General features: G+C 45.1%; 1 protein-coding gene across 1 annotated transcript in view; it reads left to right on the top strand.

Annotated features, from left to right (window-relative positions):
• TYK2 (tyrosine kinase 2) overlaps positions 1–26,665 on the top strand; it is a 67,136-nt gene that overhangs the window by 21,413 nt on the left and 19,058 nt on the right. Inside the window, exons 4-14 of the mRNA XM_070938199.1 lie at positions 15,311–15,461; positions 16,138–16,301; positions 16,648–17,029; positions 18,021–18,215; positions 18,598–18,755; positions 18,841–18,976; positions 19,962–20,154; positions 22,545–22,651; positions 24,470–24,646; positions 25,267–25,354; positions 26,026–26,153. Coding sequence (XP_070794300.1) covers positions 15,311–15,461; positions 16,138–16,301; positions 16,648–17,029; positions 18,021–18,215; positions 18,598–18,755; positions 18,841–18,976; positions 19,962–20,154; positions 22,545–22,651; positions 24,470–24,646; positions 25,267–25,354; positions 26,026–26,153 — 1,879 coding nt within the window. The remainder of the gene's footprint in view (positions 1–15,310; positions 15,462–16,137; positions 16,302–16,647; positions 17,030–18,020; positions 18,216–18,597; positions 18,756–18,840; positions 18,977–19,961; positions 20,155–22,544; positions 22,652–24,469; positions 24,647–25,266; positions 25,355–26,025; positions 26,154–26,665) is intronic.

The following is a 26,665-nucleotide window of genomic DNA, read 5'->3' as shown; positions in this document are numbered from 1 at the left end:
GTAACGGGGTTGATTATTTTTATTATAGGAAATGGTCCTATAAATTTTGGGCCCAATTTCCTGCTCGGGAGTCTAAGTCTCAAGTACTTGGTGGAGAGGTAAACTTTCTCTCCCAGCTGAAATGGTCTTTGGGGAGTTTGGTGCTTGTCTGCTTGGTCCTTATAAGATTGAGCCGCCTTTGCCAGCGCCCTCTTAACATTTTCCCAAGTTTGTCTCAACATTGCCATCCAGTCGGTCAAACTGACTGAGGAAGGGGGCTCCCTCGGGTATTCTGGCATGGGAACAAAATCCATGCCACTCACTATTTTGAACGGGGTTAGCCCCGTGCTGCTGTGGACAGCATTATTATATGCAACCTCCGCAAAAGATAGGAGGTCTGCCCAATTGGACTGCTGGTAGTCGACGTAGCATCTTAAATACTGTTCTATCATAGCGTTCAGTCTTTCTGCCCCCCCATTGGTACTCGGGTGAAATGCTGAGCTGAGCCCTTGGGATGAACTTATGGATCGTAGAAACTCCCTCCAGAACTTTGCTGTGAACTGGACCCCTCTGTCGGAAATGATTCTCCTGGGGACTCCATGTAGGCGGTAAATGTGTTTCAGGAACAGTTTGGACAACTGACGGGCTGAAGGCAGTCCACTATAAGGAATGAAGTGTGCCTGTTTGGAGAATAAGTCTATTACAGTCCAGATCACTGTATTTCCACTACTCCTCGGTAGGTCTACTATAAAGTCCATTGCAATCTCCTCCCATGGTCTTGTTGGCTCAGCTACTGGTTGCAACAATCCAGGCGGGCACCCTGGCCTTGTCTTCATCGTGGCACAAATGGTGCAGCTTTTTACATAACTGTCTACGTCCTTTCTCATATGTGGCCACCAGAACTGCCTCCGTACTAGGTGCAGAGTCTTTAGGAACCCGAAGTGTCCTGCTGGTTTAACATCGTGGCTCCTCTTGAGAATCAGGATGCGTAAACTCTGTGGGACATAGAGCTTTGTCCCCCTCCATGCTAGTTCATCTCTTTTTGTCAAGAGATGTTGATTGTCCCGATACCAGGGGTCTGTCAGCGTTTCATTTTTTAATTTTGCAGTTAAGTCACTTGCAAGTTGGCCTTGCTGGTCACGTCGTTGCCGTCTGGTGATCACTTGGGCCGCAGCTTGGGTGGAGGGGATGATGGCATTCACTACCTGCTCCCGCTCACTGTTGTATTGGGGCATCCGGGAGAGGGCATCAGCCAGGAAATTTCTCCCACCTGGGATGTGCTTAAGCTCGAAATTGAAACGATTGAAGTATTGTGCCCACCGCACTTGCCTGGGCGACAGTTTTCGTGGGGTTTTTAGGGCCTCTAGGTTTTTATGATCAGTCCAGACTTCAAATGGTTTCTGGCCTCCCTCTAGAAGGTGCCGCCAGGTAACAAGGCCCACCTTACTGCAAACGCTGTTGTGGCCCCGCCCTCTGAGCCTATCCCATCGGAGGAAGAAAGCTCCAAGCATGAGGAAGAGGAGTCAGCCAGGCCTCCCTCTCCAGGCCCCTCCCCTCTGGCATTGTTTCAAGTGCCGGCCGAGGGAGAGGAAACAGCTGCTTCGGATCAGAGTGATAATGACACATCATTCCTGGACGCACGCCTCCGAAGGCGTGATAAACGTTTGCAGCAGCTTGGGAGGCGTGCTAGGGATTAGAACTGAGTCACTGGACCACACCCCAGAGACCACACCCCAGAGACTATATAATAGAGAGTGGTGGTCAAGGATCTTTTGTGACGAACAAAGCAAAACCTTGGACAGTCACTAAAGCCTCGTCCGGAACTGCTGGGAGGAATATTATTTCTGTTTGGACTTTCTTGAACGTTCGTATCTTATCTGTCTGTTTGTGAAAATAAAGTAACTTGGCAGACGGTGTGTCTATCGCTGCCAAGTCGGAGATAAGAACTGGGTGCGTTCCAAAGTGTTTCCTTAACCCTCGACTGGCTGTGTGTGTGTGTGTGGGGACGGGGACAGATCAAACGCTTCCTTCTCCCACGCCGCCCATCGCCTCTCCGTATCGGTGAGTTTGCGGGAGGTGTAGGCGCAGGGTTGTAGATCCCCTTGGTTGTTCTTTTGGAGTAACACGGCTCCTACTGCCACATCACTTGCGTCTGCTTGGATGACAAAAGGCTGTTCTGGATCCGGGTGTTTTAAGACAGGTTCTTTCGCGAACAGTCCTTTTAGCGTCTCAAATGCCTGTTGGCAGGTCAGGTCCCACTGTAGGGGTTGTCCCGGGCGAGGTTTCATCGCTGGGCTTCCTGTCTTTAGGAGGTCTGTCAAAGGTTTGGCAATCTTCGCAAACGAGGGGATGAATTGTCTGTAGAAATTCGCAAAACCTAGAAAACTTTGCAGTTGTCTGCGGGTGCGAGGGGGCTGCCATTGTAGAACTGATTGGACCTTGGCTGGGTCCATCTCTATCCCCTCATTTGATACTCGGTAGCCCAGGTAGTCTAGCCGTGATTGGTGGAAATCGCATTTTGGCAGTTTGACATATAGGTTTGCCCATAGCAGTTTTTCCAGTACTTGGCGGACGAGGGGTATATGTTCGTCTATGGTCTCCGTGTAGATAAGAATATCGTCCAGGTAGACGAGGACCCCTTTGTAAAGGTGTTCATGTAAGACTTCGTTTATTAACTGCATGAACACTGCCGGGGCTCCTTGCAATCCAAAAGGCATTACTTTAAACTGGAAACTACCCAGGGGGCAGTTGAATGCTGTTTTCCATTCATCTCCTGCCCTTATGCGTACTCGGTAATAAGCTTCTCGAAGGTCTAGTTTGGTGAAAACCTTCCCTTTAGCTAGGTGGGCTAACATGTCTTTCATGAGGGGGAGGGGGTACAAGTTGTGTACGCAAACAGCGTTGATACTTCGAAAGTCGACCACCAGTCTCATGGAGCCGTCCTTTTTCTCTTTAAACATGACCGGCGCCGCTACCCTTGGTTTCACTGGCTCAATAAATCCCCTTTGTAAGTTTTTGTCTATGTAGTCCCGCATTTCCTGCATTTCTCGGGGCGTCATAGCATACATTTTAGGTTTGGGTAGTTTTGCTCCTGGGATAATCTCGATGGCACAATCGGTCTCGCGGTGGGGGGGCAGAATGTCACACTCGGCCTCGCTGAATACCCCTGCAAGGTCTTGGTACTCCCTTGGGATCTGGTTTGCGTTACAAGCGGTGGTGGGTGTGGCTGCCAATTGTTTTGCTGCACCTTCTGGGAGGGGCCCTTGTGTTGGTGGTGTTTTCTTCTGTAGTGGAGGGCTGCTTTGGGGTTTCAGCGTGGGAGGGAATTCTTCTGGTTGGGGCGGCAGGGGTTGGGGCCCCTTTGCTATTCTCAGCCTGCGGGTTCCCTCTTGCCACCAAATGATTGGGCCCCATTTGTCGAGCCATGAGAGTCCCAATATGACTGGTTCTGTCATCTTGGGGGCTATTATGAAGCGGATCGTCTCCCAGTGATCTGCGAGTTCTAGTCTCACGGGTTCAGTCAAATGTGTGGCATATGTTCCTCCCACTAGGGACCCATCAACTTGCTCGAAGCGAATTGGTTGTTTGAGCTGTTTAGCTCGGATTCCCAATTTTAGAACTGTGGGTAGGTTGATTAGGCACCGTGTGCTACCCGAGTCTATTAGGGCTTGGAAAGTCTCTTGGGCCCCTGTTTTGGGGGCTGTTAGGCGTATGGGGAAAAGAAAAGGGTGGACGGGTCCACTCACCATCGGGTCATCCTCGCCTTCGTCTTCCGTGTCATAGGGTTCGGGGAACTGATCTCTCTCATCTGGGATTCCTCTGGTTTCGGTCAGATGAGCGAAGAACTCAGGGATTTGGGGAGCTTCCTGCAGTACGTGGGTGACGCGCTTGGGCCCTCGTTCCGGCCGTGCTTTGGGTGGTGGATCGGGTCCCGGTCTAGGCGTTCCACATCTTGCTGCTATGTGGCCGTTTCCCCCACATCTGTAGCATTTCAGTGGGCTCCGTGGGGCAGTTGGTCTGTAGGAGGGCTGTGATGTTGGGGTTTCTCGTCTATTGAGTGGCCCCTGGTCTGGTCGGCCTCTCTCCTTTCCCTCTGGTGGTTTTGACGTGTCACTCGCCCGCATCCCTCTGTCGACTTTTATCGCTACCCGGAACCATTCAGCGAGTCGGTTTGGGATGTCACGATAGGCAGTCACTTGGGAAATTCTTTTATCTAGGCTTGTTCTAAAAAAATACACCAGCAATCGCTCTGGTAGGGGAGGCAGTGTCCCAATGACTCTCCTGAATTCACGGATATGCTCTCTGATAGGCTTCCCCCTCTGCATTAGGTTTCTGAGCTCGTCTTCCACATAGGGGTCCTCCTCCTCCTCCTCATAATGGGCTCTCAATAGTTGCAAGAACCCATCCGCATGTTGTAGCTGGGGGGCCCTGTATTTGTAGAGTGATGCTGACCACCTCTTTGCTTCTCCCTCCAGCCCTTCCGAAATAGCATTCACTAGGGCTCTGGGGAAAGGGTAGAGGTGTTCGAACCGCTCTATGTATATCTCAGCTGAATCGAGGAATTGGGCGAGGTTGTCTGGGTCACCATCGAACTTCCCTCTGAACTGGGGTGGTTCCTCCCTCTCTGCCCTCTCCTCTCTGTGCTGAGCTCTGGAGGGCCAGCCTTGGAGTTGGTAGTCCTTTGCCTCGTCTCTCATCCTGGGGTGGGGAGGTGCTGCCTTGTCTGGGCTTCGCTGCCATTCCCATCCCCAGCTCGCCCTTCCCAATTCACTTAGGGGTTTTTCTTTATCTTTTACCTTTGTATTTTCCAAGTTGGCTGGAATCACGACCGCTTCTGCTCCTCCCGTTTCTTGAAGCAGGCTTTCCTCCGAGGGCTTGGCTTCAGCCATAGTCCGTCCGACCAGATGTCTGGGAGGGAACGGGATGATTTAAACTCAGCCAGCCTGGATTTGGAGGAGAGTTTGGCTGTCTGTCAGGTTTCGGTTCTATCTTAAAATAAGTTTCATTTTCAAGCGCAGTCTCTAATGAATCATTTTTTATTAAGAACAGAAATAAGCCGACATTCCTGAATCTAATTTCAGCCAAACTGGCCCCTCCTTCCAACCCCCTCCTCTTCCGCTCTCCAACCCCAATGTCCCATTGGCCAACATGCATATCCATCTCTACATCCCGGCACGTTCTTTTCACAGGAATGTAGCCCCCCCTCCTCGTCTCCCAGGAAACCCTATCTGTACACACACAAAACTAGGTAAAAGTTCATCTCAGCAATAAATCAAGCTCCTGCTTCATCTTGTTATGTCAGCGCTGGAAGAGAGCCTAATTTGGAACGCTGACACAGCAGAGGAAGACGAGAGGCTTGCTACCGGGGTGTCTATAGTCGGCAATTCCAGAAGAGCCTCAAGTTCGGGGGCCGCACAAAACAGCCTTTTGTCCTGGTTACTGGGCGCTGTTAGAGAGCCAGGCTGAACCCACGGAGAACGAACGACCTCCGTAAATAACTGAGGGCAAGGGATGAAATCCTTGTTCGGAGTAGAAATGCGAAAAAGCGCGTCATGAGGACCCCCTGTAGCCTGGGGCTCGGAAGCGGACGAGGATGTTTGCTCAAAGTTAGTGGCTAAACGGGCCTTGTGCAGTAGCGATTTAAACATCGACAGCTTAAACAGTCCAGTGAAAGCCGGGGTATCCGGGGGGAGATCCTCGTCCTCGGACAACTCCACATCCTCAGGAAACTCCTCCTCCTGTTCAGATTCGGATGGGGAGACACTGTCTTTGGGTTGAAATACGTGGGCCCTCGTAGGGGGAGGTGGCGGCGGGACGGGAAGTTGTTGCTGGGGAGGGGCAACCCCTTGTTGCATACTCGCGGCCCATAGCGATGACAGGGCCGACGAGAAAAATGACTGGAAGTCAATTTGGTTCCCCATCAGACTGCCGTCGGTTGTACGCATGCCAGCAGCTGTGGGCGTGAAAGTTGCCTCTGGCTGGCGGTGAAGCGGGGATGCAGATGTCGCTCCACCGATTGATGACACGTCCGGCAAGGACATGGAAACCCCCCTGGCTAGACCCCACGGAATAGCTGTGGTAGCCTGATCGCCCCGCAACTGTGACTGGGGGTGTGTGGTAGGGTGGTCTTGAGTGTTGACGCCCGGACTAGGCGACCTCCGCAGGGAGGTCTGGTCACCCAATACCCTCGAGGCTTGGCTTGCCCTCTTAGCTTTATCGTATTGTTTTTCCAATGCCCTGTGGCGCCGCAAAGCGTCCTTATCCTGGGCAGCAGAAGACCTGGCTTGAGATGAGGAATGACCAGCTGATACTGCCCCCTTGCCGGTCTTCTGCCTGTGAGAGGTGGAAGGCATAGACGGGCTGACCTCAGTCTCTGAATCTGATGACAGGGGTGTGTCAGCCATAATAACTATAAGTGCTACAGGGCACTTTGGATAATGCCTCCAGATGGCGCTGTCCCACCAAGCAATCAGGGAAACTCGCCTCACCCCTTTTTATTCGACGGCCACTTCAAAGAGGCCACAACCCGCCAAAACGCCAAATGGCGAAGAAGACTTATCTGTTGAAAAGCCGTGTCCAGATAAGCGAGCCTCCCCTCTCTGCTGAAAGGCTCTCAGCCGCCTCTTGGATGTAATTACTGTTGGAGAGCTATGGAGTAGCGATCGGGCAGGTGGAAAATGGCGGTCGCCGCGATCACAAAATGGCAACCGTAACTGCTGGGCGGCAAAGGCTGTCGCGGATGTCCAAGCTGCACAATGGCGGCCGTAGCGGGAGTTGTGAGGCCGCCCGACATGGAGACTGCGCCCAGCAGAAGATCAGCGGAGGGAGAAACGTCGGAGTCTGCTCGATCCCGTGCAGAAGCTCCGGAGCCGCCCGCTAAAGTGAGAGCTTAAAATGAGGTGCGGGAAGACAAACCAGCTCACCAGCTGCCTCCCCTCGGCACCGGCGGCTAATTAGGCCCTTCGGCTCCGCCCCGTAGGGTCAGAGCGCCGAAAGCTGCGATCCGAACAGAAAGAAGACGAGAGAGGCGTGGGGCGGCCTGGAGCCCCAGGGCCGCCACACGCGCCTCCGCAGTGGCCAGAGATCTTCTGCTCTCATCCCCAATCTCAAAGCTAATCACAAATAAAAGAAATTACCTAAATAGCAACTAATCACCGCAATTAGAAATAGCACGAGGAAACACTGCAGTCCTGTCAGGGACAGAGTGAAAAAAAGACTGGAGGTTCTTGGGAAAGGTGGGTGTGGCCATAGCACAAAGGAATTTTTTTTTTTCACTCTGTAACTGTCAGGACAAGTGGAATAGAACCCATCTATGGATTGTGGGAGCAGCGCACTGGAAAATGATAATTTACATAGCAATATTAGCACTCATATACCATTGTTTTAAATGTTCACATTTAGATATTCTTTATTCTTCTAGAATAGACCAGACAGATAGAATGTGATGGCTAATCTTTTCGGCAGTGCTGAAACTGGAGCACGCACATGCATGCCAGAGCGCCGGAACACAGAAGAGAGCAGCTGGCTGTGCACATGTGTGCGTCAGGCAGCTGCTCTTCCGGGTTCCATTGTACACATGCATGCCGGACAGCTGGTCTGGCACTCATGTACACTGGCCAGCTGCTCTCTTCTGGGTTCCGGCACGCCAGCTGATCTTCGCATGAAAACCAGCTGGCCGGCGCACATGCATGCACCAGAATCTGGAAGACCAGCTGGTGACAGTCTGCATGCCCACAGAGAGGGCTCTGTGTGCCATCTCAACACGTGTTCCATAGGTTCGCCATCATGGGAATAGAATAATAGAGTTGGAAGGGACCTTGGAGGTCTTCTAGTCCAACCCCCCTGCTTAGGCAGGAAACACAACACCACTTCAGACAAATGGTTATCTTCTTAAAAACTCCCAGTGTTTGAGCATTCACAACTTCTGGAGGCAAATTGTTCTACTGATTAATTGTTCTAACTGTCAGGAAATTTCTCCTTAGTTCTAAGTTGCTTCTCTCCTTGATTAGTTTCCACCCATTGCTTCTTGTTCTACCCTCAGATGCTTTGGAGAATAGTTTGATTCCCTCTTCTTTGTGGCAATCCCTGAGATATTGGAACACTGCTAGAAGTGGACCATCTAATATTGTTGTTAGGGGGTCTAACATCTGCGCATGCGCCAAGATGGCAGCTCTCGCCTAATCTCGGTCTGATGATGGGGCGGCTTTGGGTCGTTTGGAGGTCCACCGGGGCTGACTTAACTCCCTTCAGCCCCAGCAGCAACTAGGGGAACTTTTCCCAGCTCAACGAGGTTTCTCTCACCCTCTGGATCATCGGAGCTGGGCAGATATTGGCATGTGAACGCACCATGGGAGGCTAACTCTAGCAGTTCCGTTAATGGCAGTTACATCAGTTCCTCCATTCTTAAAGCAATGGCGGTTGGAACGACAATGGTGGTGGGCGGCGGCGACGAACGGCACCATGGCAGTCCCTGTCGAGCCCTAGACACCCTGGGGGCTCCGAATTGCTGGGAAACCTGAAGTTGCCCTCACCGACGATAGCTGCTGGGGCGGAAATGACTACCTCTTCGAGAGCCCTGAGCTAAGGCCAGTGACAGCTTGCAACGTCATCAGAGGGAATCTAAAAACTATTAACCCCTGGAGTGCCTTGAGTGCCCTGAATCACGCAAGGTGTTTAGACCCTTGCTGGAATTGGAAGACATCATTATAATCTAAAGTCTGGAGCCTGGCAATATATGCAGAGAACTATTCAATATGCCAAGAGTAGGAGAGGCCAGAGGTTGACAAAAGACTATCTACCTGGTCACCTTGGAGGCCTCCCCCACCTTTCTCAATTCTCTGCCTCGGCTAGTCCCTAACCCAGCCGCCTCCAGTTTATACATTACCACCTTGATTTTGACACTGACCTAGCTGCCTCCAGACTATACTTTCACCACCTAGACTACCTTCCCTCTTTATATACATCTACCCCCACCCCATGGAGCTATTATCATTCTACCTTCACTGTTTAGCTTTATTTCCAACTGAGCCACCCTCTTGTCATACATTGTCTGGGCAGCTACTAATGTGGATGCTGAGGGAGTTTCGAATTACTGACATCATTTGAGCAGACGGAACAACAAATTTATTACGACCATCTCATTCAGAACGAGCCACCGTTAGAGGATGACCAGATTTTTATCCTCTGGCCATCCTGAGATAGCGCTAAACTCCTTCCCCCTGCCGTGAGAGGGACCAGTTCCTTACCCACACTGAATTTATTACTCGCCTGCCTCAAGACTCTTACATCAGACTGTTGGACCAGACCCAAATGCTATACCCATCTGACTTACTAGATGTATTTGGCGACCAAACTCTTGGCATTGCGAGACTCCCCCCTCTCGCAAATTTGGGCCTCCACATTATCGAGGGCCTACCTTGATGATGGATTTTGGAATCCCGAGAGGTGGCACGGTGCTAAAAGGGGATTAAGGGCTTTCTTATCTAATTTTCTAACCAAAATCTTAATGGCTTCTGAAAGGGGGGTGGGTATAAACAGGGTGGATCATGTGGATTTGGGGGGCAATCCACAGAGGGAGGGATTAGTAAATAATTTTCCAAAAGTGAAGCCAAAGTCAACACAAAATTACATCATAGGAAACTCGGAACTGGGAATAGGCAGACTTAATACTGGCATGGAAATGGGCTGTTCCATCAAGGTTATGGTTGGGAGGGGCAGATATGGTGGGAGCAGGAGGCCACATCATGTCAGGGGAGTACGCACCCACTATCTTCAAGCAGTGGTGTGCTCCGACCTCCAAAACTCTTCTCGTTCCTTGGGTTGCTCAAGGTCTCAGAGCCCGAGTCTTAGGCTGATGTTATGCAATGCCAGGTCTGCGGCTAACAAAGCCCCCCTCATTTGTGACCTAATTCAGGAGGGGAAAGCGGACCTGGCAGGTATTACAGAGACCTGGTTGGGCAATGAAGGGCGGGTCCCCCTCATAGAAATGTGCCCACCAGGTTTCCGCGCATTCCATCAGCCATCATTCCATCAGGGGTGGAGGTGTGGCGGTCATTATAAAGGAAGGTCTTGACCCTAGGGAAGTCACTGTCCCTCAGACAACCGGATGTGAGTCCCTCCTCGTGAAGTGGGGTTATGGGTTACAGATGGGCCTGTTGATTGCGTACCTGGCTCCCTGCCACGTATCAACAGCCCTGCCTGAGCTCCTCAACGTAATAGCCGAGGTGGCAGTTGAGATTCCTAAGCTACTGGTTATGGGAGATTTCAACCTGCCATCCATTGGTGAAACGTTGGAAGGGGTTCGGGAGTTTATGGCTTCCATGACGGCCATGGACCTGACCCAATTAGTTTTTTTTTTGTTTTTTTTTTAATTTGATTTATATGCCGCCCTTCTCCGGAGACTCAGGGCGGCTTACAGTGCGTTAAGCAATAGCCTTCATACTTTTGTATATTTATTCATGGCCCTACTCACACGGGGGGACACACTCTGGATTTGATCTTTATCTCTGACCAGTGGCTGAATGGTCTAGATATAGGGGATATAGTCATCGAACCCTTGTCATGGTCAGACCATTCTCTCCTTAAGCTTGACCTTCTGACCACTACAACCCACCACAGGGAGGCGGAATCAATTAAATGGTTCCGCCCCAGGCGCCTGATGGATCCTGATAGGTTCCGGATGGAGCTTGGGCCATTTCCTGAGACCTTGGCTCATGACTCGGCTAAAGACCTAGTGGCATCCTGGGATAGGATGGCCGCTGGTGCTTTAGACCGGGTCGTGCCTTTGCGGCCTCTGACCCAGCGTCAAACCTACCCAGCTCCTTGGTTCTCTGATGAGCTGAGGGGGATGAAACGCCAGAAAAGACGCCTAGAGAGCAGTTGGAGGACCAGCCGTTCCGAATCCGACTGAACACTAGTGAGATCTTATATTAAGACCTACTTAGTGGCGATAAAAGCGGCAAAATGTAACTATTTTTCCGCTCTTATTGCATTGGCAGATAATCGCCCAGCTGCCTTGTTTAGGGTTACCCGCTCTCTATTCCAGCTAGGAGCCCGGGAAGACCCTCTGCAAGGACGAGCTGAGGATTTTGCACAATATCTGCATGATAAAATCGCTCAGATTCGGGAAGGCTTGGACTCTAACTGGATTAATTCGGATGAAATGACTAGGGCAGATCTTGAGGACATTATCTGGGATGAGTTTGATACTGTGACTCCTGAGGACGTGGACAGGTTACTGGGGAAGCAGAATGCGACCACATGTTTATTGGACCCGTGCCCTTCCTGGCTAGTGCTGGCTACCCGGGAGGTTACACGTAGCTGGCTCCAGAGAATTATTAACGCTTCTCTGAGCGAGGGATTCTTACCTCCCGCCTTGAAAGAGGCGGTGGTGAGACCCCTCCTTAAGAAGCCCTCTCTGGATCCGGCTGTTTTAGCAAACTACCGTCCAGTCTCCAACCTTCGTTTTTTAGCGAAGGTTGTCGAAAGTGTGGTGGCACGACAGCTCCCACAGTACCTGGATGAAGCTGTCTATCTAGACTTGTTCCAGTCTGGCTTCAGGCCTGGATACAGCACAGAAACAGCATTGGTCGCGTTGGTTGATGATCTCTGGAGGGCTCGGGATAAGGGATGTTCCTCTATCCTGGTCCTATTAGATCTCTCAGCGGCATTTATTTATTTATTTATTTAATCAAATTTCTATACCGCCCTACTCCCGAAGGACTCAGGGCGGTGAACAGCCAAGATAAAATACAGATAATACAAATATTAAAAATCCCTTAAAATTATTAAATATTTTGGCTGAAAACACAGATTAAAACACCCAATTTATAAAATCACGAATTAAAAAATTTAAAAAATTTAAAAGAGGGGAGTTAGGCCAGGCCAGCTTGCTGAAATAGAAAAGTTTTGAGAGCAGGGCGAAACGTGCGCAGATCCGGGATCTTCCGTATCTCTGGGGGGAGCTCGTTCCAGATGGTAGGTGCCCCCACAGAGAAGGCTCTCCCCCTGGGGGCCGCCAGTCGACACTGTTTGGCTGACGGCACCCTGAGGAGCCCCTCTCTATGGGAGCGTACTGGTCGGTGAGAGGCTATTGGTAGCAGAAGGTGGTCTCGTAGATACCCCGGTCCGATGCCATGGAGCGCTCTAAAGGTGGTAACCAAAACCTTGAAGCGCACCTGGAAGACCACCGGGAGCCAGTGCAGCTCGTGCAGGAGGGGGGGTCACATGGGAGCGCCACGTCCCATAACCACCCGCGCGGCCGCATTCTGGACCAGCTGGAGCCTCCGGGTGCTCCTCAAGGGGAGCCCCATGTAGAGAGCATTGCAGTAGTCCAAGCGGGAAGTAACGAGAGCATGAGTGACCGTATTTAACGAGTCCCGATCCAGAAAGGGACGCAACTGGCGAATCAGGCGAACCTGATAAAAAGTCCCCCTGGCCACGGCCGTCATGTGCTCTTCTAAAGACAGCCGTGAGTCCAGGAGGACACCCAAGTTGTGAACCCTCTCCGTGGGGGCCAATGACTCGCCCCCAATAGTTAGTGATGGCACCAACTGACTATATCGGGATGTCGGAAACCACAGCCACTCGGTCTTGGATGGGTTGAGCCTGAGTCTGTTTCTTCCCATCCAGATCCGCACGGCCTCCAGGCACTGGGACATCACTTTAAGGGCATCATTCGGGTGGTCCGGGGTGGAGATGTACAGCTGAGTATCATCAGCGTACTGATGGTACTTCACCCCGAAACCACGGATGATCTCACCCAGCGGCTTCACATAAACGTTGAACAGAACGGGCGAGAGGACCGACCCTTGTGGCACCCCACATACAAGGGGCCTCGGGGTCGACCTCTGCCCCCCTGTCAACACAGACTGTGACCGGTCAGAGAGAAAGGAGGAGAACCACCGTAGGACGGTGCCCCCCACCCCTAACTCCTCTAGCCGGTGCAGCATGATACCATGGTCGATGGTATCAAAAGCCGCTGAGAGGTCTAATAGGACCAGGACAGAGGAACAACCCCTGTCCCGAGCCCTCCAGAGATCATCAACCAACGCGACCAATGCCGTTTCCATGCTGTACCCAGGCCTGAAGCCCGACTGGAACGGATCCAGATACGACGATTCATCCAGGTACTGGGGGAGCTGTCGCGCTACCACACTCTCAACAACCTTCGCAACGAAGCGAAGTATGCTGCACTGGTTGGAGGGGCTGGGAGTGGGAGGCACCGTATTACGGTGGTTCTCGTCCTACCTCTCTGACAGGTCACAGTCAGTGTTGACAGGTGGACAGAGATCAACCTCGAGGCCCCTTACTTGCAGGGTGCCACAGGGGTTGGTCCTCTCGCCTCTCCTGTTCAACATTTATGTGAAGCCGTTGGGGGAGATCATCTGTGGTTTTGGGGTGCAATGTCATCTGTACGCTGATGACACTCAGCTGTACATCTCCACCACAAACCACCCCAATGATGCCCTTGAAGTGATGTCCCGGTGCCTTGAGGCCGTACGAGTCTGGATGGGGAAAAACAGGCTTCGACTCAATCCTTCCAAGACTGAGTGGCTGTGGCTGCCGGCATCCCGGTACAGCCAGTTAGTCCCATCACTAACTATTGGGGACGAGTCATTGACCCCCGCAGAGAAAGCTCGCAATTTAGGCACCCTCCTGGATGCACGACTGTCTTTAGAAGATCATAACAGCCGTGGCCAGAGGAGCTTTCTATCAGGTTCGCCTAATTCGCCAATTGCGTCCCTTTCTAGACCGGGACTCATTACGCACAGTCACTCAAGCCCTCGTCATTTCCCGACTTGACTACTGCAATGCTCTCTGCATGGGGCTCCCCTTGAAGTGCACCCGGAAGCTCCAACTGGTCCAGAATGCGGCCGCGCGAGTAATTATGGGAGCAACATGGCACTCACATGTAACACCTCTTCTACGCGAGCTGCACTGGCTTCCGGTGGCCTTCTGAATGCGCTTCAAGGTGTTGGTTCTTACCTTTAAAGTGCTCCATGGCTTAGGACCTGAGTACTTACGAGACCACCTGCTGCAACCGATAACCTCCCACCAACCAATACGCTCTCACAGAGTAGGCCTACTCATAGTACCATCATTAAAACAATGTCGTCTAGTAGTTCCAAGGGAGAGAGCCTTCTCTGTGGGGCACCTACTCTTTGGAACAAAATACCCCCTGGAATACGAATAATCCCAGATCTTCGCACTTTCCGACGTGCCCTGAAGACCTTTCTGTTTCAACAAGCAGGGCTAGCATAAACATCTAAATTCTATGCCAAGGTCTTAGCAGATACACCAAGTTGACTCAATTTATTATTTACTGTTTAAAAAAAAAAAATTATATGTATATGAAATCTTAATCTGTTCACTGTCCTGAGTCCTTCGGGAGAAGGGCGGTATAGAAATTCAATAAATAAATAAATAAATAATAAATAAATAAATAAATAAATAAATAAATAAATAAGGCTGCTTGATACTACAAATGTGTTTATTGCTAGTTCATTCGTGCTGTTAATCACTTTGCCATTTACCTCTCTTGATATTATTTTAAAGTGGTTGCATTTAAAATATTGCAAAAAGTAAAGCGGTACAGATCTTGTTAAAGTTATTATTAATGTTTAGACATATATGATCAGAAATCAGAAGGACTCAAGGGTTTTTATTTGTAACAATTCTTGGATCTTGTTCAACATATTTTTAGCCATCTACTGGGGATAATGTAGTGACTCTTGAGATATGCAGGGGGTTGGACTTGATGACTACTTAGGTCCCTTCCTATTCTAAGATTTGGCCCAAGGCTGTTGAGATTCAGGCAGCTTACATGTTTATGAACGAGAATGAGTAAGTAAATTAATATTATATGATTTTATGAATAATGTTGATAAATATGACATGCAGATGGCTCCATATTTGTAATAATGACTAATATTTCATTTTAATGCTATAGACTTCTTTATAGACCCATTGGACAGATATCATTAAGGGTAAAGGTTCCCCTCGCATATATGTGCTAGTCGTTCCTGACTCTAGGGGGCGGTGCTCATCTCCGTTTCAAAGCCGAAGAGCCAGTGCTGTCCAAAGATGTCTCTGTGGTCATGTGGCCGGCATGACTAAATGCCAAAGGCGCATGGAACGCTGTTACCTTCCCACCAAAGGTGGTCCCTATTTTTCTACCTGCATTTTTTACATGCTTTTGAACTGCTAGGTTGGCAGAAGCTGGGAAAAGTAATGGGAGCTCACCCCATTACGCGGCACTAGGGATTTGAACCACTGAACTGCCGACCTTTTGATCAACAAGCTTTTGATATCATTACTGTTGCTCATACAGATATTATTTCCGAAACTGGCATGGGACAAATGACGAGCCAACCATATATCGCAGTATTCCTCGCTCAGCTGACTCAGAGGACAGATCATTTAGGAGTGAACAAGGCAATGCCATCCTGGATAAATCATCATTTGCCTATCTCTTTGAGCAAGTATGGCATTTCTTTTAATAGTTCATCCATTTGGATTAAGCCTAATATACCGTGTTTCCCTGAAAATAAGACCCTGTCTTATATTTTTTTTGAATCCCAAAATAAGTGCTTGTCCTTATTTTTGAGGAGGTCTTATTATTTTGGGGCATGTGGAGCAAGATGAGGCTCCTCTTGCCATCTTACCTGATTTCCAGCTCTGTCTCCCTAACCCTAACCAGAGGAAATGGCGGGGACGGTCTGCGCATGTCTTTTAATATTTTCAGGGGGGATTGTTTTAGTGTATATGCTCAAAAGCCCGATTGGGCTTATTATCCGGGGAGGTCTTATTTTCAGGGAACAGGGTACCTCAGTTTTATCCCAAAATTTCCATTAACACTTGTATTCATTTTCTTTGCTCTCTTCTTAACTATTCCTTTCTCTTTGGGGCTTCATTCCTAGCAGTTTTTTCTCTTTACAGCTACACATTATGCAATCATTCTTATTTTTTTGCAGCAAAGTTTAGTATTTTGTATAATAGAAAATGCTATGCCTATGTGAAATTGCTATGCCAATCTTTGGCAATATTTTAGTTTGATCCCCAGTAAGAGAACAAGAAAAATTCCCAAGGAGATAGATCTGAGATCTACTATTTTGGAGAATTCTTTGCTTCATATTATTTTGGATTATTCTTTATTAGGGGAAATATGACTTCATCAATGATATTGCCTCCTTAAAAGACCTACATACTGAACAGGAAATTCACCAATTTAAAAATGAGAGCCTGGGAATGGCTGTCCTCCACCTATGTCATCTTGCACTGAAGAAAGGCATTTCTCTTGAAGAGGTGGCAGAGAAAACAAGGTATTATCATTATTTATGAAACTGTATCTTTGTTTAATGTGCTTTTTAATCATGTGGTCCAAAATTTATTTTTAAAGAATTGTGAATACTGTTTATTGAAATAAAAACACTATCATAAAACTTACATTCTTTAACTTGCACATTGCTACTGATAGGAGTTTTATATGTGTGTGGGCCAATTCAACAATGAGCCTAGTTTCCAGTAATCATTTGATGTTGGGGGAGATTAGATGGAATGTATTATCAGTCTATGTATCTTTCTAATTTTGTCATTTGTTTTACTGAAGAAACACATTCATACCTATGAAAGCTGCTTTTGGTACCAATTTGTCTATGTCCCTTGCAGTTTCAAAGAGTGCATCCCACGATCCTTTTGCCAACAGATTCAGCAGAACAATTCTTTGACCAGATTCCGCATGAAGAATGTTTTCAAAAAATTCTTGCAGCGTTTCCAGCAGCACACATTGAGCACTGGTAAACTTACAGAACAGGATCTCATGCACAAGTACTTAGCTACTTTGGAAAACTTGGCTCCACGTTTTGGGACTGAGCTCTTTGCAGCTGTTTCACTGGAAATCATTTCGGAGGGTGAGAAGGTGCCACTTTATATCAATGGTGGTCATACGGATCTGGAGAACTCCTATTCTTCTCATGGTAGCAGGCCTGTCACACATGAAGTCTTGATCACAGGCATTAATGGGATTCAGTGGCGGCTTATCCCTGTTGAGGTAGGATTATTTATGGATTCGTCTTCATGTAATTCTGGAGATTTCACATATTATTCCTGTACATTGTGGGATACCCTGAGACACACATAGGCGAGCAAGTTGGTTAACAATATCAAAATAACAGATGTGACCAGGTGATTAAAGCCTTCCTTCAACACCCATTTTTAAAAGACATCTTGATCATATCACTTTGATATTCATTAACTCACACAAACACATTGATATTCTGGGAATGCTTAATTTTATTTGTTCCAATTAAAAGTCCAAATTTTCTAAAGATTTTGTCAGGAAAACTGGCTCAAATACAACTTGAATCTTAATTAGCGTAGCAGTCTTAATAATAGCCAAAATCAGTTTAAAATAAAACTTTAAACAAGTGCAGTTTAATATTCACCTAAATTTTTATAAAAATTAAAGGGTATGAGAAACAAAACAGCCTCTGCATAGATCACATATTTGATATTGCTGACAGACTATTGAATTCTGGGACCTATAAGCATCCTTTTCTTTCCACTTGACTTCTGTCTAATGTTCAGGTTGTAGATTTGGTAATCAAAAATATGCTTATAAAAATCTATAAGCGTATTTATAAAAAATTATAAAAGCTAATTTGCTTTTATAAAGGCAATATGCTACCTGTTCCTGTTTTGAATTATTCCTCCCCAATAATAGGTAGCATGGTCATCTACAATTTTGTTTCTTCATAGTAGAAGTTCAGCAATAATTGACAGTTTAGTTTCCAACTTCTAGAAAATGCAGATCCAGTTCACCTTGAGGGCCAAGTTGATAGTGTGGCTTATGAAGTCCTACATTTCTGCAAGTGAAGAATAAATTATTCATTTTTTATGTATGAGTATATGCAAGGGAATGGATATCTTGATTCTGCAACTTTGGAAGATGGCCTATTAGGGCTAGTTGATAGAAAGAGTGTTACATAATTATATTATAATCACTGCCAAAGATTCCAAAACTCACTTTAAAATTCTTGCAGAAACCACAAAGTCAGCCGCATAAAATTTATTTTGGGAGGAAAGTCAAGACTAAGGAGCACAAGTTCAAGCAGTCCTACCAACCAGTGGAGCAATGTGAAGCTAAATGGGCACACTTCTGTGATTTTCAAGAGATCACACATATTGTTGTTAAAGATTGCAACATCAGCATCCATCGGCAAGACAACAAGTGTCTGGTAGGTGAAAGAGTGTCCTACTACTATTTTACCATTTTTGTGTGAAGTTATGACTTACATGTTTTTGATGAATGCTGTAAGTAATTAAAGAACAAAACATGAATATTGAGAGTTAAATGTAGTTCAGATTATTTTTACTGTGCTGGAGCTGGTCATTATTTTTTTATCTATGTTAAATCTGATGGCTCTATATAAGGCAGTGAATGTGATATTAATTGAATTGGAGAGGAGGATGTATAAGCAAAAATATTAGTAACCAAAAGCAACACATTTGTACAGATTCGCTGAATAAAATGTACAGCTTCTAATGGGCTTTTATTTTGGCCCTGTAGCTCAGGACTAACAATTGTGCTTTTCCTTTTTTTTAAAAAAAAAAATACAGGATTTGACTCTGTCATCCCATGAAGCTGCTCTCTCCTTGATTTCATTAGTAGATGGTTACTTCAGATTAACAGCTGATTCTAGCCATTATCTGTGTCATGAAGTTGCCCCACCACAACTCGTTATGAGCATCCAGAATGGTATTCATGGACCCATGCAGTAAGCAATCAAGCCTCCTGTCCTCCATGATCTGGTTTGAAAGAAGGGAGCTTCCACATCATATCTAAAAGTTTTCTCTTCCTAGGGAAGAGTTCATTCTGGCTAAGCTGAAGCGCGAAGGGCAGGAAGATGGGCTGTATGCCCTCCGTTGGAGTGTCCTTGATTTCAACAGATTGATTCTATCAGTACTGAAGAATGGCCAAGTAAGAGATGTGAAAATGGTAATGAGCTTTTTTGATTCTGTAAACCAGCTTTCCTAAGCTTGTATTCTCTGAATGTATCCTTTGCTTTTCAGAAATCCCAGACAACAAATATTGCTGAGAATTCTGAGATCAAATGTTCATGTCTCTATAGAGTACAAGCTAGAGAAAAGCTACATAAATTTTTGTTTTAATGTTCTGAGGATTTTTTAAAAGATAAGTAAATAATACATTAGCAACTTCCTAGATGTAAAGGCAGCATGTTTCTAAAGTAGGAGTGCAAAAATCTTCTGTAAATGTACGGTAAATATATAAAATTGCTTTGTATCAAGTCAGGTAATTAGTTTTTCTCAAGCCCAGAACTGTTGATATGGATTCAGAATAACTGTCCAGGCTTTCAGACAGAAGCTTATCTAGCACCATGTAGAAACTTTTGCTTCCATAAAATATGCTCTATCAATAATGTGAACTAAAGAAGAAGTGCATGACAAGCTTTGTCCTGTTTGGGACTCATAAGGCATAGGTAACCAGAGATCTTTCTGTGGAATTCAAACTCTACCAGGAACTGAATTCTCTTTCTGTTAGCAGGTTTGAATCCCAGAAAAAGTATGTCTGATAGTATCCTGATGAATCCCAAATAGAATGAAAGTTGTCCTTCACTGCCTCCTTGTGGTCAATATAAATAGAAAACACACATTACGTAAACAGAGAGAAATTATCCTCTTCTTCCTGACAGTGAAGTTGGAAGACGTGTAAAACTTTGTATATGAGAGCATAATGTAATGTAGCAACTATATCCCTGATCTGAGAATTTCAGAAAAGGAAAGTGGACCATATGTACCATACTAAAAATGAATGCTATCCACTAAGTTAAACCCTCCAACTATGCATGGAAATGAATTCTTGTTAGCATCGTGGTAAACTGCTTCCAGAACAGGCTACTGACTGATTATATAAATAGGTATCCATATCTTACTTTTTTCCTTACTGTTTTTTTTTTCACCAGAGTATCAATACCCAAGGTAATGCAAACTATAGACAGTTCCGGATCCAGAGGAAAGGAAATTCCTTTGTACTTGAAGGCTGGGAGCAAGAGTTTCCTAGTGTCCAAGAACTAATGAATGCTCTCAAAGGCTGTACTCTAAAATCTGGAACTGACATCTTCAGTTTGAAGAGATGCTGCCTCCCAAAACCAGGAGGTACACAGCAAATCAAAATTATCTTTTCCCACTACATAGGCTAAAAGTGAAATTTGTCCAGTGAATTAGATGGATCAGGTCATAGTGATGTACTATAGAAAGAGGAGCCATCAGCAGCTATAGTATGTGGATACAGTCTACATTTAAACCTTTGGCATATGTATCTGTATTTGCCTTTATATGTATTTAATTTAGCAGATACTTTTTTTATTAAATCAATCAAAAAAACCCATAATCTCAGTCTAGGGTGCTGGTGTCCTATGTATGTGAAAGGAGGAAAGTAGAACTTCTGGTTTTAAATAATTTTTAAATACAGTTTCTCATTTCTGAAAAAATAAATTTCTAGAAACTCTAGCTTAAAAATGTTTAAGATTTAGGATGAAATTGTGTCTGTATCATGGTTTCATAGCTAAGATTTACAGAAATGACTTTATTTAGATAGAAGCTGTTATTTATTTATATTTGAGTTTCTAGCAAGAATTGTCTCTATCTTGTCTTTAGTTTTATAGTAAAAAACAGCTAAATATGCAAGTGACATAGAAGGCCTCTAGATATGTGCAAAATCTTTAATTTAAAAACATTTTTGATGGTGAAAGTCACAAAATATTCTCCTTTGAATATGAAAAGGAATATTTTGACTCTGCCTATTTATTCTTATTTCATAGGAAAGACATATGCTTGTGTTCTTATTTCTTTAATATAAGTTTCTATTGAGGTTTATTGCAAATGTTTTGCTACTTGTTTGTTTGCTTATTCATTGATGTTTTAAATCTGCCAAAAAAGATTCTCTATGGGATTTATAGAGCTCTTTAAAATAGTAACTGGCCTATTGAGTATGATCCTTACTAGAAAAGAGAAGGCAAGCAGTTGGGCAAAAAACATGCTACAAACGTGTTCCAGTTATATTGTGATTCTTCCTTTGCTTGGCCATTTTTATTAATCATCCTAGTAAGACATTCCTGGAATGAGTTAGAGGGAAGAAAGTTGGGAAATACCATGTTCAGAAACCTCTTCCTTCCCCATCCAACAGGACTATTGTGGACAATTATTTTAAGAAAAGATTAAAGATTTTTGTGTTTATGTGTGTAGTATTATTTATGATGATTCTGAATAGGATAGTTGCATAGTAGGATAGTTGCATAAAGAAAGATGGAGGGGAAGGAAGGTTAAACAGAGAGCCTTCTCTGTGGGGGCACCTACTGTCTGGAATGAGCTCCCCCCGGAGATACGAAGGATCCCGGATCTGCGCACCTTCCGCCGCGCTGTGAAGACCTTTTTATTCCACCAGGCGGGCTTGGCCTAATCTTTTCCCTCTTTTTAATATGTAAATTTTAATCTGTTTTTAAATTATTGGGGTGTTTTAATTTGTCTGGGCCAAAATGGTTTAATTCTATTTTATCTGGTTTTTTAAATTTTTTGTATCTATGTATTTTATTGTTTGGCTGTTCACCGCCCTGAGTCCTTCGGGAGTAGGGCGGTATACAAATCAAACTAACTAACTAACTAACTAACTAACTTTCTATCAACTAGTTTAGGAATCCCATGATAAAGTGCAACCTGCTAGATGACCATATGACAGTTAATTGAATGTACTGTTTGCATGTTTTACCACCATTCTATTTTTTAATTTTGATTTTTAAATTGATTGTTTTAATAGTTTTAATGGTTTTATTAGTTTGATGGTTTTATTATGTACACTATCAAGAGTAACTATGCAAGTTGGGCAGCTATACATATGTTATAAATTAATAAATAAAGTTAATTCTGATAGCAAAGACCTCAAGAAAAAGAATGAAAATATAAATATATAACATAATAGCCTCTATTGTTTTATAGTGCAGGCATTTAAAATTAAATCTAACTGATAAAAATTCTATCAAAATAGATCAGCATGAATACAAGATGTATTTCCTAGGATAGGCATTTCTTAGATATGGTCCAAGTCTTAGAAAATCAACTCCATTGTATCCGGGCACAACACATAGCTTCATTTGTAATGGCAGTTGGAGGAGAAACTGTGAAGAGGTCTGGATTGCCTCGGCAAGCACATATGCTATGAGGGGAGGGCAAAGTTGCCAGAACTAATATGTAGCAAAATGTACTGTTTGACATTAACACGTTGGCAGAAATAATGAGTTTCAGGAAGAATTTTTGATTGAATACTTTCAGGAACAATTTTTTTAAAAAATCTGCATTGTACATTTTTAAAATTAAAAGCTGTTTCTAGGAAACATATTTTCCTTGGTAGTATTAAACAATTGTCATCCATGCTAATTATTTTCTGGGAATGAATAAAATTGCTAAATGTTTCCTTATAAATGTTCTGATTCTGTTCTACTGTTTTAGTGTAATTTCTTAATCAGAACTTTTGAACTATTTATGTTCTGCAGAGATCTCAGACTTGATCATCACACGAAAAGTGAAAGACAGCACAAGGCAGATTCTGAATTTGACTCAGCTGAGTTTTCATCAGATTCGGAAGAATGAGATTATACAGGTCAGGAGAGTTGGCTTGTATACATTAGAAAATGAAAGGTTGGGTTTGTAAGGATATCAGCCAAAAAGGATCTAGCGTTATTTACCAGTTTCAGAAGTAATATCAACAAATACAAATTATGGCTTAGAAGCTACTAATAGTTCCAATTTTGTTTACCTGTATTTCTGGGGCTTTGGAAGTAGACTTTCAGTAGAGATTTGAGTAAAGCAAGGTAAATCTAGACCCATGCCAGTCAGGCAGGGGCACAGCACAGAAACGGCATTGGTCGCGTTGGTGGATGATCTCTGGAGGGCTCGGGACAGGGGTTGCTCCTCTGTCCTAGTCCTATTAGATCTCTCAGCGGCTTTTGATACCATCGACCATGGTATCATGCTGCAGCGGTTGAGAGGGTTAGGAATAGGGGGCACCGTTCTGCGGTGGTTCTCCTCCTTCCTCTCCGACCGCTCGCAGTTCGTGTTGGCAGTGGGGCAGAGGTCGACCTCGAGGCGTCTCGCATGGGGAGTGCCACAGGGGTCGGTCCTCTCGCCCCTTCTGTTCAACATTTATGTGAAGCCGCTGGGTGAGATCATCCGTGGTTTTGGGGTGAAGTGTCATCTGTACACTGATGATACTCAGCTGTACATCTCCACCCCAAACCACCCTAACGATGCCCTTGATGTGATGTCTCGCTGCCTGGAGGCCGTGCGGGTCTGGATGGGGAGGAACAGGCTCAGACTCAACCCGTCCAAGACCGAGTGGCTGTGGCTGCCGGCGTCCCGATATAGTCAGCAGGTGCCATCGCTGACTATTGGGGGTGAATCTTTGCCCCCCACAGAGAGGGCTCGCAATCTTGGTGTCCTCCTGGACGCACGGCTGTCTTTAGAAGAGCACATGACGGCCGTGGCCAGGGGGGCCTTTTATCAGGTTCGCCTGATCCGCCAGTTGCAGTCCTTTCTGGACCGGGATGCCTTGCGCACGGTCACTCATGCCCTTGTCACCTCCCGGCTGGACTATTGTAATGCTCTCTACATGGGGCTCTCCTTGAAGAGCACTCGGAGGCTCTAACTGGTCCAGAACGGGGCCGCGCGGGTGGTTATGGGCGCAACCCGTTGTGCCCGCGTGACACCCCTCCTGCGCGAGCTGCACTGGCTCCCAGTGGTCTTCCGGGTGCGATTCAAGGTGTTGGTTACCACCTTTAAAGCGCTCCATGGCATAGGACCCGGGTACCTTCGAGACCGTCTTCTGCCACCAATAGCCTCCCACCGACCAGTCCGCTCCCACAGAGAGGGTCTCCTCAGGGTGCCATCAGCCAAGTTATGTCGGCTGGCGACACCCGGGGGAGGGCCTTCTCTGTGGGAGCCCCAGCCCTGTGGAATGAACTGCCCCCGGAAATACGTAAGATCTCCGACCTCTGGGTGTTTCGTTGCGCATTGAAGACCCTGTTGTTCCGCCAGGCCGGGCTATCAACATAATAATTTTAATTGGGGTATTTTAAATTTTTGGGGTTTTAATCCGGCCAAATTTATTTAATTATTTTAATTTTTAATCATTGTTGTGTCTTGTGTTTTTAAATTGGCTGTACACCGCCCTGAGTCCTTCGGGAGAAGGGCGGTATAGAAATAAAATTATTTATTTATTTATTTATTTAAATGCTTGACAATGGAGATTACTGTCTCCTTTTTTTAAAACCTTTGGCTGACACAGGTAGGATTTTGAATTTATTAATTTTCAAATAATTATGAATCAATTCTTGGCTCAGTATGGAATTGAAGGATTAAATAGCTTTTGTGTTGTAAAGGAAAGTGGTTTAACTAACACTGCTGTATTGTTCTCCATCAGAGAGCGCACTTGGGACAAGGAACACGAACCAATATTTATGATGGTGTACTTCATGTATGCAGTGGGATCAACAGTGATGATGAGGCAGAGTATTTTTCTACTGAGCAGAATAACAATAGCTGTGAGATGCATGTGGTACTCAAGATGTTGGACCCAAGTCATAGAGACATTGCTCTGGTGAGTAGACCTATAAAAATATATTTTAGGAGTGGAACTTTAGTAAGTTAGTCAAACCAACTTTGGCAGAGAAATACCATCAGCTGGAGAGAAAAATCCTTCTGCCATTCAACGCGCCATCTTGGGGGTGGGTGGGCAGAACATTAGTAAATCTTGTGGGAATATTGTATTCTATCTATTTATTTGCTGTCTGCTGAAAAGTAATGAGTAACTAAACCAAGGCTACTTACCTACCAGGATAAGCTACCAGCATTTCTAACTTATCTTATTCCCTTGTACTTAAACTCTTATGTATGTAAATGATATATGATATTGCTTTAAAAATAAGCAAGAGAAATGAAATTACATCTGAACAAGGACTCATGTTGAGAAAGTTTTTTTGTTTTGTTAGGAAAGCTTATTTAGCCTATCTTTTAAAATGAACCCATTGTTGTTTTGTGGAGAAAAACAAAATAATGAATAAGAAATTAACTATTGCTTTATGGCAACAGGTGTTCTGTGCTCTAGCTTTAGGCCAAGAATTAATTGGTAGTTTAGGAGGCCATGTATAGATTAGACTGCTCCTGCTATGTTCCTTGGCCAGTGATCTGGATGTGATGCCTTCCCTTTCTTCTCTGCAGGCATTCTTTGAAACAGCCAGCCTGATGAGCCAGGTGTCCCATATCCATTTAGCCTTTGTTCATGGGGTTTGTGTATGGGGTTCAGAGAGTGAGTATTAATTGTATCCTTTGAAAGATTCATGCATGTGTTGTTTGCTTCTTCCAAATATATTTCTTCTGTTTCTTCAACTACCCTACAAACTTCAAGACGTACCTTTGCATCACTTTTCATTCTTACTTGCTTAATACTGTTTTATCTCTTTTTGCATCTAGCAAAAAAGTGTGTTAAACCCAAATATATTTTGACAGGGTTGTCCAATTTCTAACCAATAGGTCGTTTTTCTTCTGCGGCTGTTTTAGATTAGGATACTTTTTGATAGCCAACAGTGCACTTAATATTTCTGAGATATTCAGAAGCCACAGGGAACTAGACTATTGTACTAAATGAGTGGGATTGATTTTTACTCCCTTTTTCACATAGGAAGTTCTTAATTTTAAACAATTGAGTTTTTATAGGTCTTACACCAATGATTTGACTTAATTTATGTCTCAAAATGATGAGAAATAGTGGTTCTAGAAACTGCAAAAAAGACGTTTCAGGTGCATATGGCCCTGAGTGTGTGAACCCCTGTCTTAGATCTATCTTAAGTATATGAAAAGTCCATTCCCATCTCTGCTCATACTTTGTAGCCAATATTAATACCTGTTGCTATAGAGCAAGGATGCTAATCCATTTGTTTGCTTCATATTTTTCATCCCTACTTCTGGTTTGGTTTTCAGATATAATGGTGGAAGAATTCATTGAACATGGTCCCCTGGATGTCTTTTTGCGTAATAACAAAGGACGGATAACAGTAGGCTGGAAATTCACTATTGCAACACAATTAGCTAGTGCCCTCAGTTACCTTGTAAGTCTGTTGGTGGGGATTTGCAGTGGGTGGGTCTTCTTGGAAAGTTTGGATGTCATTTTGGCTGATCTCCATTCTCAGTTTTTATTGGAGTTATGTATAGTGACTCAAATGGCAGAATTGTAAGATTCTTTTTCTTATACATATTTTTAATTACCAGCCCTTGAATTTGAATTCTTTGGAATTGTAATTTAGTGTGGATATTGATCAGAAGGGCTATAAAAGTATTTTGGATTAGATTCTGAAAAGGTGTTTTATACCCCAATGATTCCAAGAAAAAACACAACTGCTTTAAAGGTTGCAGACAAGTACTTTACATAAACACAAACATGCATCCATACATTTCAAAGCATCACCTTGAAGGACAGAATTGCAATATGATTTCCTCTGATTCTCAGCTTGAAGAACCAACAAGGAAACAACACCTACAGTATAGGACAGGTTATATTCCTAGAGAAGAGGAATAGCTAGTAAATAGGCCCCAAGTTTAAGGGTTTAAATATTTTGGGACC

This window comes from Pituophis catenifer, unplaced genomic scaffold (assembly GCF_029215685.1).
Source record: "Pituophis catenifer annectens isolate HBS135680 unplaced genomic scaffold, rPitCat1.0.hap2 SCAF_2, whole genome shotgun sequence".
Classification (NCBI taxonomy): Eukaryota; Metazoa; Chordata; class Lepidosauria; order Squamata; family Colubridae; genus Pituophis; species Pituophis catenifer.
This window is presented reverse-complemented; position numbering and strand designations above follow the sequence as displayed.